This window comes from Falco cherrug, chromosome 4 (assembly GCF_023634085.1).
Source record: "Falco cherrug isolate bFalChe1 chromosome 4, bFalChe1.pri, whole genome shotgun sequence".
In the NCBI taxonomy this organism is placed as follows: Eukaryota; Metazoa; Chordata; class Aves; order Falconiformes; family Falconidae; genus Falco; species Falco cherrug.
The window spans coordinates 62,613,318-62,626,589 of record NC_073700.1 but is presented as its reverse complement, the minus strand read 5'-3'; the positions used below and the strand labels follow the sequence as shown (position 1 = coordinate 62,626,589).

The 13,272-nt window shown below is 42.5% G+C and overlaps 1 protein-coding gene across 1 annotated transcript in view; it reads left to right on the top strand.

The window, feature by feature from the left end:
- The window catches only part of ADARB2 (adenosine deaminase RNA specific B2 (inactive)), a 320,370-nt gene that overhangs the window by 291,831 nt on the left and 15,267 nt on the right, over positions 1-13,272 (top strand). Inside the window, exon 7 of the mRNA XM_027809961.2 lies at positions 4,920-5,088. Coding sequence (XP_027665762.2) covers positions 4,920-5,088 — 169 coding nt within the window. The remainder of the gene's footprint in view (positions 1-4,919; positions 5,089-13,272) is intronic.

Sequence of the window (13,272 nt, the reverse complement as noted above, 5' to 3'; positions counted from 1 at the left end):
TCAGTGTTGCAAGTTGTGAGGCGATGCATTCTTTTTTCCTAAATCCAGACTCCTTTCAGAAGATCCCTAAAGTTTCTCATTTTCAAGAGCTGCCCCACTGCATTTTAGCCTCCCTCTCTGCTGGTCCCTAGAGCACAGCACAGCAGAGATTTGTCTGACCAACCAACCTACCCAACAAAGGAGACATATCCAAAGCATTCAGCATGCCACGACGCTCTCTTCAACAGTTCCAGAAATAGTAATGTTGTACATTTATTCAGCATCTGCTTAAGGAAAGCGCACCTCTAATAACCATTGAAATACAAAGGCAGTTGGATGTTAGCACTTCTCTTTCCACCCCTTTGTTTCAAACAGCTCTAAGGAAGCTTTATAAACCATACTGAGGAATGGAGGGTCCGGCACTGAAGAAAATGCAAGATAGGCTGGTTTATTTCTACCTTCCTGAGGAGAGAACTGCCTCCACTGAAGCAGGGAAATAGAAAATGAACCTCTGAGGCAGTCATGCAAAATTTCAGACAGAGCCTTACTCGTGTGATTCTGTTTAATCACCGTCCATTTCCTCTTCACTCTTCAACTAAATAATAAATATGGAGTGGCTTTTTTCATTAACATTTGAGCCAGAACTAGTCCTGGAGAAAATGTGAAAATAAGGGGTGAGCCTTAAAATCAGTGGGTTTCACTGATTTTAAATACAAGGCACCTGTGTAAATTTCTAATCCAATAATTAATAATCCAGCACCTTTTTATCTTAGGAACTCTCAGGAGTAATTTCCACATCTGAGTGTAGCACACATCATAAATCTACTCCAAATGATTTTTAAATTTGTCCTTTCCAATTCCAGTTTGAATTGACATTTTGTTCTGGTTGAAGTGGCATCCTCAGACGCCTTCTCCCCTGCAATTAGTTGAGATTAAGCAGTTGGAGAACCAGCACAGCAAAGATCAGAAATGCTTATAGTCACTGATGCTTTGATCATACTGAACAGCAGAACAGCAGTAGGCTGTAGTTTGGGGCTCTAAGTTGCATACATAAGTATTTTTCTGAGTCTGCTTTAAAACGATCCGTAGCAAGCTGTGCCAGCAAGTGGACTGCATTTTTTACTGCCGGCAAGCAGCTTATGTGCCAGAGTCTGTCTGCAGCTTCAGTGCAAAACACACGGAGCCTCATTTTTTCCTTTATTCAATATTTATATCATCCTGCACTACTTAAAGACACACTAAAAAAGAACTAAGTGCCTTTCAATTGCGGATCCGGATTTATTTAGTCATTGGCAATCTGAAAGTATTCAGAGCTTTGGGTTATTAGTATTTTCTATAAATGCTATAGATCATCTTCTGGAGCATGTGTGCCGGCTGTCCCAGCAATGTGAGCAGCCTGAGACAGGCAGTACAGCGCAGGGCTTTAGTCACACCCTATCCATTGAATTTAATAGCAGTTGAGCAGCTAAAACCCCTTATCAGTGCTGTGGAAGTGTATCCCAGGGTGAGCATACACTGGCCACAGCTGCCTGAATCCTATCAGCTAATGCTGTCTGCTTGGCTGCACCCTGGGTAGAACGCACATTATGGGGAGCAAAGTTTGACACGTGGCCTGAGTTAATATGAGCATTTGGAAACTGAGATGATCTCTGCACTTGCACACACTTCCTAAATGCTTTTAAAAACTTTATTATTCGGTTTCTTGTACTTGCAGGCCAGGGCTGAGATGCTGTAATAACAACCAGACGCGGAGTACTTTGGCCTTTGTACTTCCTTCGGTCCTGAGGGAAATTAAGATCAAATAGACAAGAAATCAAATAAGCGGACCCCCTCAAACTCACAGAAATGTTTCAGACCCCTCTCCCTGCAAATTGTTGGCCTATGCATTAAATTCCCTTAGTGCTCAACAGTTCTTTGCAGGGCTGCTGCTTTTTCTTTCCCTGAACTGGCTCCTTATCTCTGTCAGCATATTGTGGGATACTTTGCCCCTTGCTAGGTAATATTTATGTAGTGAAATCAAAGTCATATAAATGATGGGCTGCACATCTTGTCATGCAGTCACTAAAATTCTTTAGCGGTTACATGTGCCTTATGAAAAATATAGGCATATCAACCTGGTGAAGTGTCTGAAAAAGAGAGCAAACTAGAAGACCAATACACCTGTAGGGGACAGTCAGAATGGGAACTGAGAAAGCAAGAGGAATGTAGAAAGAGATGGGAAATGGGGAAAGGTGTAGCAAAACAAAATACTTCTCTAAGAAAAAAAAAAAAGATGGAGAAAGAAACACTAAAAATTCATTTTCTCATGGGGGGTTTCCTGCAGGTGGACTCCTGTGGTAGATCTTTATTGAAAGGATAGCATCTGCTTTTCATAAACCGTTTTTGAGCAGTTACCTTTAAACGAATTAGCAGAGGAAGGAAGCAACATTATCTTCATTATACCTGTGGGAAACCTTAGGAACAGAGAACTGATTTGCTTAAAGTCAAACTTTCTACCAGCCAAAACAGCAATAGTGTCTTGAGTCACTCTTCACTGCTTCCCTGGCAGAGGTCTAGCTCTGCTGTGCCATCAGTTCTCAGTGTGTGCAGACTAAGACAAAATGGTTTTGCTATAAGGTTCTCGCTGCTGCTCAGCTAGGTGTGTTTACTAAGCAGAAGTGATCACTTTCTCCTTTTGTTGTCCAAATTTCATGGTACCTTTCCCATGACTCTGTAGTTTAATAATAAAAAATGCTGCTCACCACTGCTTGAAGTTTTTTAAAAATTAGTTTCCCTACAGAGTCCCAAGAAAAATATGGACCAGTTCCCAGATAGCTAATCCCATCCAGAGAGCATCCTCTGAATGATACTGCAGGAGGCATCCCAGACAAGAGGGATATACAAAGGATCAGCACACATGGCCGTGAAAATGGTTTCCCAACAGTGTTGGCATAGCCCAGTAATTACAGGGGAGAGGGATCTGAGACATTTCTGAGTCTTTGGCATTTTTGCTTATTGAAATTTTTATTTGTCCGTTGCCTCTTACCAGTTTTCCTCAGAACTGAAGCTTGAGAAGCCACAATACGTCTGGTGGTTACTGCAGTGTCTCAGTTTGTGAGGTGCTCTGTGACCACTGGCACAAGGACCCCCACATACCCCACCAGGGCACGGCTGCTGATGGGGATGGCAGTGCAATGACCGCTCTTCCCTGCTCAGATCCTGTAGCAACACAAACAAGCCTTAGAGTATTTGCAAACATTTAGGCTGTGATGGAGCCTGGGTTTGGGTGGGAATCAGTTTTCACCATGGCCAACCAATCCAACTGGTATCTGGTCCAGTCCATTGCTGGCACACACATCCCCATCTGAAATTTTAAAAGAGCGCGAAGGAAGCGAAGAGGCAACAATCAGTGGGGGCTCAGCCGCCCGTCTGCTGGCAGGTCACAGCTCACTCTGCTGTTCTACATGTGTTCGCTGCCGGTGCTAATCCCAATGGGCTGAAGCGATTTATTTTTCCATTCCCTTTTTGTAAACCATCCATTGGCAGCAGCCAAAGTCAATCAATTGCTTCCACCAGAGCTTGCAGCACAGACAACGGTCGTACAAAGCAAAGATGGTAAAAAAGTGACAGAGGGAAAGAGCGGGTGGCTGGGGACTGTGCGCACAGCCAGCTGCTGGTGGCCAGAGGTTCCATCAGCCCCACAACCTGTGACACCCCGGCGTCACTCAGTGCCAGGAATGCAGGCAGCCCCACAGCCTGCCGAGGGCTGAGGAGCATCACCTTCACAAGCAGAAACCTTCTGGTCTGGCTGAGGGGCACGTCTTGGAAAAATACACAGGACAGATGGAAATATGGGCAAAAGTCTCATGTCTGTAGAAGCAGCACTCCTTTTCCTTGAAAGCAGAGGCTATCCTGTACTCTCATTATTTTCCTTTGGGCTAGAGAGAGACTAGGAAAGGTCTGCTTCACAGAGAAGGTGGCCTCCGGTGAAACTGGGAGGGGAAGACAGTAAGCAGTCCCAAAGGATTTCCTTGCTGTTCCTTGCTGTGCTTTTACAACCAAAATACCAAAGTACAGCAGCAGTATAAAGAGGGTATGAGTGATTTCGATAATGAACTTCAGTTTTTCTCTTTTCATAAACATGAAGGTGAAGTACTTTAGAAATGACATTATCTTCTGCACTTACTGCTTATCTGCAGGACTCAGTTAAGTTCATTGCAGTGCAGAAGTGTGTTAGCTGCTTGCCCTGGGCCACCCCAAAGGCAGCTGCTGCCTCGCACTCAAATATACAATATCACTGAAGAGACGGATGGCAATTACATAAAAGATATCAGTATGACACAAGGCAGGAGGATACCTGACTTCATGGAGACTATAGAGGGAATTTAAGCAAGTAATTAATAGCTAGCAAGTTTTGATTTGGTTTTGATCCAGATATAAAACTTCAGGGTTTGAGAATTTTCAGTGAATCTTTGTGATAACAAACCAAAACCTCAGTTCTGAAATTATTCAGAAAATGCCACTGAGTATCACAGTAGAGCATGGTACTGGACTGTGCCACGCAGATGAGTCTTTGATGACACTTGTTTAACCAAGGTTTTTCAGATATTCCCCTGACACAGCTCAATCCTATAAGCATGGGCTAAAAATAAGAAACTGTACGGTTTCTTTAAACAACAGAGCATCTCTGTTCTTTTAAAATATATAAGAGAATGGGAATGTGAGCTCAGTGTGCGCTATGTGAAAGTTTTGATTGACGTGAAAAGGCAGCCATGCTAGGGAGCGCATACTTTTCTCCACTGTGCTGCTTTCTTGGGCTATAATTTCATCTCATTTTGCATCCAATTTAAAGGACCTCTAGAGGTGGTTCTGCAAATGCAAGTTATGGCATCAACACAGCCCCTCAGGTTCTTTCTAAAAAAAAATTTAATTGTTGCCATTCTTGTGTTTATTTTGCCCAGTGAACAGCAGCAAGCACATAGTGAGAAAATACCGTGGACACCTCCGCACAAAGATTGAGTCTGGAGAAGGAACCATACCTGTCCGGTGTCATAACACAGCTCAGACGTGGGACGGCGTGTTGCTGGGAGAGCAGCTCATCACCATGTCCTGTACAGACAAAATCGCCAGGTACCTGATGTACATACGTCGCAAAACTCTTTGCATGTGGAAGCGAAATGTGGTGCCACAGAGGGCTATGGATGCTGGTGGGGAATAACTAGCAGGTGCTGACAAACCCTGCAGAAACAGAGACCTCCTTTGTATGCAAAAACAGGCCGTATAAATAGGACGGAACGTAAATAGGACATTTTCCCAAATTCTCCATGGGTTGTTAGTTGCTTTTTACAGTGTGACAAAAATATAAACTGTCTTTGCAGCATTTTTGCCAATAGAATTTCAGTGTGCAGATAAAATACATCCACTCTGCTTTCATTGGATCATTTACCCCAAAAACTTGCAAACCAACCATCACACAGATAAACTTAGTTCGTCTACACCCTGCTGGACAAAATGCCCTAAAAGCTGCTAGGAGTATTCCAACCACTTTGAATGTCATTGTAGAACTCTCGTGTCACAGCCCCTTCTGTGGCTTTCTGCTCTGTCCCGTAAATACAACATATATTTATGTAGAATAATTGCTGTATAATAAATATTTTGTGATTATTCTGTGGTGGCACATAAACACATTCACCATTCTCAGTCTAGGGTGTTAACTAATTGCAAATGATGGCTATCCCAAACTGAAAACAGTGTGTGCATTCAGATGCATACTTACATTATACTTATGCTTATTATAGATACATTATGTGCATTAGCTATAGATACAGCTCTACGTGTAACATACATTACATTATAGCTATAAAAATGATAATGTTGTCATCAAATTATCTGCTGAAATATCATGCCTAAGAATTCAGTTAAATTATTACCTCGGCCAAGAATCTGGCCCAATTATTAAAGGCCAATATAAACACAATCTTTAAAAAAAAGTATAAAGCTTTTATTTAATACAAATGCATAAATTCTGCTCTTAGCTTTAACCGGATGACCTACTGAAGTTAAATTAGCCTGTAGGCCTAGCAAAGCCTGCCATTTTGGCAGGAAAATGTATGACTGAACCAGCAAATGGAAATACTAACAGGCTCACAAAATCCACCCTCTGCTAAGTGTAACCATCACAACCGGTGTGTTTGCACAAAGGATAAAGAGCAACTTCTCCTATAATGTTTTCATTTATTCATAAAGAGATAACAGAAAACCCAAACTGTTTTCAGTGGATGTCCTGCACTGCTTTTAGATGCAGTTGGGTTTTCCATATTCAGACTTAGCTGGACTCAAAAAATTAAACAAATTTGAGAATGGAAATACTACACACTCTGTGGTTTTGAATGACATTAGCCAGTGAATTAAACATCAGCTTTGCAAACAGTATTATATTTTTCTATTGATGGGGATGTTGACTGTAATGCACAGTCTCAGAAGCTGGGTTTTCTCCAAGCACGTCTGCTAAGCACTTTCACAGAAGCCATTCCTTGTGGCCACATATCTAAACAGCATTAAAGTCAGTGAAGAAACAAAGAATCTACCACAATGTTTTTCCAAGCTAAAAAAAAAATCTTTCAGCTCTCATCTTTGATATTATTATTGCAACGTTGTATGAATTACTGCAATATTTATTGTTTATTTGCACAATTCAAATGGGCATGGGATTTTCCTGGACAAAAAAACCACCGACAATCATTATTCCCTGCTTTGAACAGCAAATGTTTACTCTCACCAGGAAGAAACAGTTAAAAAAGAGGCTGAGAAAAGGGGTGGGAAAAGCAACTTCTGTAGGAATGGTGGTAGCAGTGCTGTGGCACTACAAGTGCCTTAGAAGTTTGGACACTTCCAAGAACTGCGGACTCCCTGGTCAGGTTAAGAGCTCTGGTGCAGGGAAAATGGGTAGAACAACTGTTGAAGAAAAAAGATGACGAAAGCATGGAGATTCCGAAATCGATGAAGGTTGTAAGGAAGGGGAAATGGTCATTCCTAATAAAGAGGAAGGATGAGATGGGAAATTATCATAGAAGAGATTATTTGTGGGTCTGATACGGCCAGGTCCAGTAACTAGAATTGCTGGAAACCAAACAAGAGGGACCCAAACAGAGATTATGGGGAGAAAAATTCAAAGTTAATAAAGTAGAAAGAATGAAGTTGAATATAAAGGAGAAAAAAAAAAAAAAAAAAAAAAAAAAAAGCAAAAGCTTTTCACTAAGGGAAACTGAGAAAGGCAAATGAAGTCCAGAGAGTACTGGGGGCATCACCATGGCATGTACTACAGGGAAGGGTGTGAAAGCTTCTAGAGAGTGCCCAAGGCTATCTATAGATGTTTGCAATCCTGGCTGCACTTGGAGGTCATGCACCCTTCCTCTCTTTCCGACAGTTATATTGTGAGAGACGGTTCTGCAATTTTATTTCCACTGGGCTCCTAATTACATACATTCATGGCATAACTTCAGTTTGGTTCACAAGTTCTGGTTTGGGGATCACTGTGCCAGTCAAAACAAAGCACTGGTAATGCAGGAAGCGTTAAAAAACTATCTCTTGCATGGCAGAAAGTAGGCAGTACCCTCAGGACTGGCCACCAGTAACAACATTGCTGGAGATTTTTAGGTGCTATAAATTTTATGTAAAGCTTGGCAAAGGGTCACGATAAGAGGTTTGGTTATGGCATCTTCCATAAACTTTACGCCAAATTTCAGTTTACCACATTAAATATGATCTAAAATCAATTTTTATCCTTATTATTCTCACTAACGGGAAGAAATCAAAGGTCTCTTCACCTGACCTTTGTTTCAGCACATGTAGGGCTGGTTTCTGCCTTCTTTGCCTCTGGCCATAGAAAGTACAGGCAGGAAAATTGTTCAGCGGACAAGGAGGCTGCTGTGTGAGGGCCCTTTCCCTGCTCCTGCCCCCACTGAAGAGATCAGTAGGTGGTTCCTGTGCTGCACTTTGGGCTCCAAATATTTGCTCTACCGTGCAGACAGCTGACTTTTCAAATGTCTACTGGCGGCAGGAATCTGGTTGCACATCATCTGGACCGGACTTGCAATGAGAAAAAAGTTCTCCAAAGCTGAAATTCATGTTTGTATAAGCAAGATTTGACAAAAAATTGGCTTGTATATTTTGGATTTTATTGCTTGTAAAAAACCCCTTAGGAGCACTGGGCTATTAGAGAATGTTTCCTCTTGAGCACCTAGCCAGTAGCTGCTAAACTATACATCATTTTGCATTATTTGCAAAGGACATTTCTATCAGAATATCAAAGACCCATGAACAGAGAGTGTTACTCAGAAAAGTGATTAATATTCTATAAATCATGTATCTAACGATTTATGTTCTTTCTTGCTCACAGGATAGCCATAAGCAGAGAATGGTTTAATCAGGTTTTTTTGTTATTCAAAGGCATTTAGCAATTTTTATTACTATGACCACGATTTCAAGAGAATTTGATGCTTGGTATGCATTATTTGGGCTCTGTGGCTTTGTTGAGATTGCAGGATAAACAGCCTGGTATCATATACCTACTCCCTCACTGAATTAAAGCACAAACACTTCTGGCATGAATACTCGTGTTATTTGGCTCAGGCAGGGAATTACGAGGTGAAATTCTGCAACTGCATTATGAAGAAGGTCAGACTAGATCTTGGTGGTTCCTTCTGGCTTTAAAAACCTATGCATTTATATGTGCAAATTTAAAGTTTGGGCTCTGTGAATCCCCAAATAACCCACCCTAAGAGAGTGTTAGCTTTGACACTCACAACTTCTGTGAGCCTCACAGTGCAGCTGAAATGACTTCAGCCTCTCAGTGCCATAGATTTTAGGATTAAACCTTGTTCTTCAGACCCGTATTTCATTAACTACACTAACACCCAAGATTTCAGCCTCCATTTTCCTCTGTAATGTACACTGTATACACTTCTGAAAAAGCAGCAATATCACAAGCAAAATAATTTTGAAAATGATCAGCTGTTTGGGGATAGATTTGTGTCATTTAACATTTTCTTGATGCTAATCATAACCTATATTATGACCTTTATGTCGAGACACCACAGCCCTAAGAGAATTTAGGCTTTTTGAGACAGCAAACCCCTTCATACAATGGGCCAAATTAAACCTCTTTTCATCTCCCTCCCTCACACTAAGGCTGGACACAGGAGCAGCTCATACCTTTGCTTATTGCAAGGTTGGTGCAATGTTAATGCTGCTGCTGGTGGAAGTCTCTACAGCTGTTGTTCAGGAGCAAAGAAAGGTTTGAAGGAAAACTGAAATATGTACACACAAGCATGCATGTGCACTCACACACACACATATTTAGGTGAAAACCAAGGATATCTCTAGAGTTCAGGTCTTCTTTGAGCATATAAATGCAATAAACAAACATTAGGAAGGTTCAGCACCAAATTCTGTCTCAGACCCTTAAAAGTGTTCAGACCAGTGAGGACTGAGAGGTGCTCAGGTTCCTATCGGCCGCAGGGATGGGATTCACAGACCCCCACCCACCCACCCTTGCTGCCCTGGGGCCACAGGGACAACAGCTCTCCATGTCCCCTTCAGTGACAGGGTCTCCAGCTGCACAAAGCCAGCCCAGCACCCAGCCTCTCCTCTCGCACTGCTGGCTTCCCACAGCACACAAAGCGTGTACACGTATGCCAGATTTTCAGGCGATAGTTCACACAATCAAATGCATACATATATAAAATAAGAATTTCCAAATATCTCTACTTCTTATTCCTCCAGCAGAAGAAACATGAAAGACGGAACGAAATACAAAAGACCTATGCATTTCTCTTACTCAAGTCCATCACCCCTCTGGATAGACTCCTAGGGGAAATTTGGAGTCTGCCAGGGAGTACAGAAACCACCTTCCCTTCCATATGCTTTGTTCTGTGACTCATGGGAACAGTCTGAGCTTCAGGCCAGTTTCCTTCCACCGTGACCCATCCCCTAGGCCACCATGCCCCTGATTTGTTAACACACACCTCCCTTCTGCATAAAGTTTCCCGTTCTATGCTCTGAGCTCACCGAGTTTACACATCTTGTCACCAGCACCTGGGTCCCATCTTCTTCTATGCAGAGAAGCTGGAGAAATTATTTCTCCCAGCATCAGCCAATCCAAATTAACAGGGCATTCTCCCCCGAACAGCTGCACAGAAAGGTTTAATGATCACCATTGCCTGTGGTTAGGCAGGGAAGGGCAATAGTGCTGGAGCACAAGGGTTTATTTTAAAAATTAGTTCTTATCTGGGTGTCTCATTAGACACAGAGTTTTGCAGTGCTTTGCTCTTTCCCAAGACCCTCTTCCTTGGCAGAACTTAGCAAGGCGACTAGAGACCTTGTGCTATGGACAGGTCACAGCATGTTCACGCACACTGAATATTTAGCTGATGCATTTATTTTTGAGAGATGCCAGCCTCCTGTGCATCAAACTTACATCTACACACACTGATAGTGTAAAGACTTACTTGTAAATGCATGAGCTTGGGCACTTGTCCTTTTTCAGAAGTCCCCTTGCAGGGTACAGGCTTGAGGAACTTACTTCGCAGGATGCAGGACTTGGATGGAACAATTCTCACAAACACTGTCTTTATACAGCAAATAAAAGCCAGAATTCAGTGTTTATTGTGTAAGCTCTGGCCTTAAAATTGTTTTCTTACTACCACTTCTCAAAAGGTCACCTTTAAAAGACTGTGTATTTTCTTGCCACCAGGTTAACGGTCATGCACTTCCTCATGCTTCACAAAAACAGTGACGTTAAGCCCACAGGTTAAATAAGACCTTGAACATCTAAACTAAACCTCACCTGTAAAATGACACAAACAGTAACAAAGGACCTCCAAACTTCGCATTACAGCATTGCCAGTCTATTCATGTCCCATGGCTAAGGTTTGTGGATTATTTGGGCCCACGAGCTAGAGAATAGGAAGGAATCTTTATTGACAACCCATTCAGAGTATTGCAGGGTAATGTTGTTAAGTCACTGTTTCAGGATTTAGCAGTGGGAGTCTGAAGTAGCATTTCACGAGATGAGTTGAGCACATTAAGCTGTATTTAAATGCAGTATATAAAAATGCAAGACTAAAAGTCAGTGGTAGAATTTGTCATTCTTAGCTCTATTTTAGTTTTAGCCTGTTGACCAGAGCCATAACAGAAGACTGAGCCTAACAAGGTAACTCTTAAGAAACGCTACTTCAAATGCTGCATATTAATGTAAATGAAAATCAATTAACACAGCTAGATCTTCAATTAGAGATGATTTGTGCACATGATTTGTAATTCTCTCTCTTAACCCCTTTCTGCGTGACTGAGGTTTCAATTTTAATCTTTCACCACAAGGTATGTTCCAGAAAACATATATAAACCACCTACTGTTAAAATACAGATCAAAAACTAATGCACTAGTTCCAGTTTCCAAACCAATAATAGCTAAATGGTCATATAAATAGGAACACCACAGGTGTTCTGCTGAGCACAGGCCACCCTGTATAACAATTTATATCGTCTGAAGCATAGCTGGAAATACTGGTAATAGAAACCGTGGTACAGGAGGTTAACAACACCCCAAGTGGGTAAGACTTAAAGCTCTTAATAACGACCCAAAAAAAAGCGTCTTTTGTAAAAAGCCTTAACAAAGTAAGCTTGAAATTCATCAGCAGTACTTTCTAATGGGCGAGGTCCCGAGGAGACACTTCGGCCTCACTGAGCTTCAATGGCAGGTGGACACAGCTCCCTGAGATGTTTTGAAGCGTTGCATGAATTTCTCCACATCTCAGCTTTGAGGGGCTCCAAGGGCATCAGCACATCAGCATTCTGCTTTGAGTAACGCTGTGAGCAAAGCCATGCTGGAAATACTCAGCCAAGGGGTTCCAGGTGTCACACCACATCTCAGCGACGGGCAAGGAGCCACATGCTGACCCGAGAGAGGCTGCAGCCCTTTGCACCCCCGCGGCTTTGCCCCCGAGCCCCTTCCTCAACGTTTTTACCATCCATACTTAGGCTGGCCCTGGCGGGGGGGGCACAGCCACCTCACGCGGTGCGTTGGTACTACAGCACGCAGGTGTGGGGGCTGTGATGTGGTTCCCACTTGGGGACATGCTTCCCGGCACACATCCCCGGTGGTCCCTGGCTGCCAGGAGCGTGGGGATGCACCAGTGCTCTGCGGGGGTCGCCCCCAGCCCACGCCGGCAGGGCTGGGGGAGCACAGCGTCTGATTAAAGAAAGGCTGCCTGCTCTGGGATGCCTGCCAGCTCATAGCTGCTGTTTCTGTGGCTGACAAACAGGCAATAATACATTTATTCAAGGATTATCTATATTGAAAACTGGACACAGGATTTTGTCTTTGTAAACAGTGCAGTAATATCTGCTGTTTGAACAAAAGGAAGGGTATACTTTCCTTCCATTTAAAGCACCAGAAGCTCCTGTATTTAAGTGAAAAGGGGAGACATTTGGTTTTATTGATTCTGGTTGCTGACAGTTTTGGTTTTTTTAAATAAGATCTGTGACTAAGGGAGCAGTGGATTGATTTTCATTTTATTGGAAGGGTTATTATGAAGCGCACAGCACATAAGTTATTAGAGAGATACGTGCCCTTGAAAACAGCCCTTAAAATCTTGCACAATTAGGAAAATTCAGAATGATCCAGCATATTTCCTCATAGCGAGAAAAGTCACTTTGATATATTGAGGACCCAAAATGTAACACTGCATTGCTCTGAATAGTAATTTTATTTTGAAAAGCCACATTTGAAGAGAGCACTTTGTTACAGATGGGAACACAGCTACATTCATGGACCTAAATTAGGCTACAGAGAAATAGCTCCTTCAGAAATGGACACCCTTATTGACAGTTTCACTGTTGCTCAGACAGATCTTTCCCTATCATCTACCTGAAACGAATCCCCTAGATCTTCAGATATCAAAGAGCCGAGTCAGTACATTAACAATGTGTGTTGGTCAAGGGATGAACAAGACACAGGATAAAAGACCTTGCCCCCAGTATTTCTCACTTAAATCTATTGTTTATGCAAAGTACTGAACTGGCTGCCCTCCAAGATAGGTCTTTTTATCCACAGAAAAGAAGCAGAATGAGTAACCAAGAATTTCCCCCATCATTAATGTGCTTTGACTGTGCTCTGAAGGACAACAGGGGCAATGAAAGGGTCTTGTTTTGGCTGGTTCAGCACAGGACCCCTCTTTTCCTAGGACCTGTGCTGACTTAGTGGGACTCATGCACACACTCAAAGCTGCTTTCCAGAAAGAAACAACTGGTCAA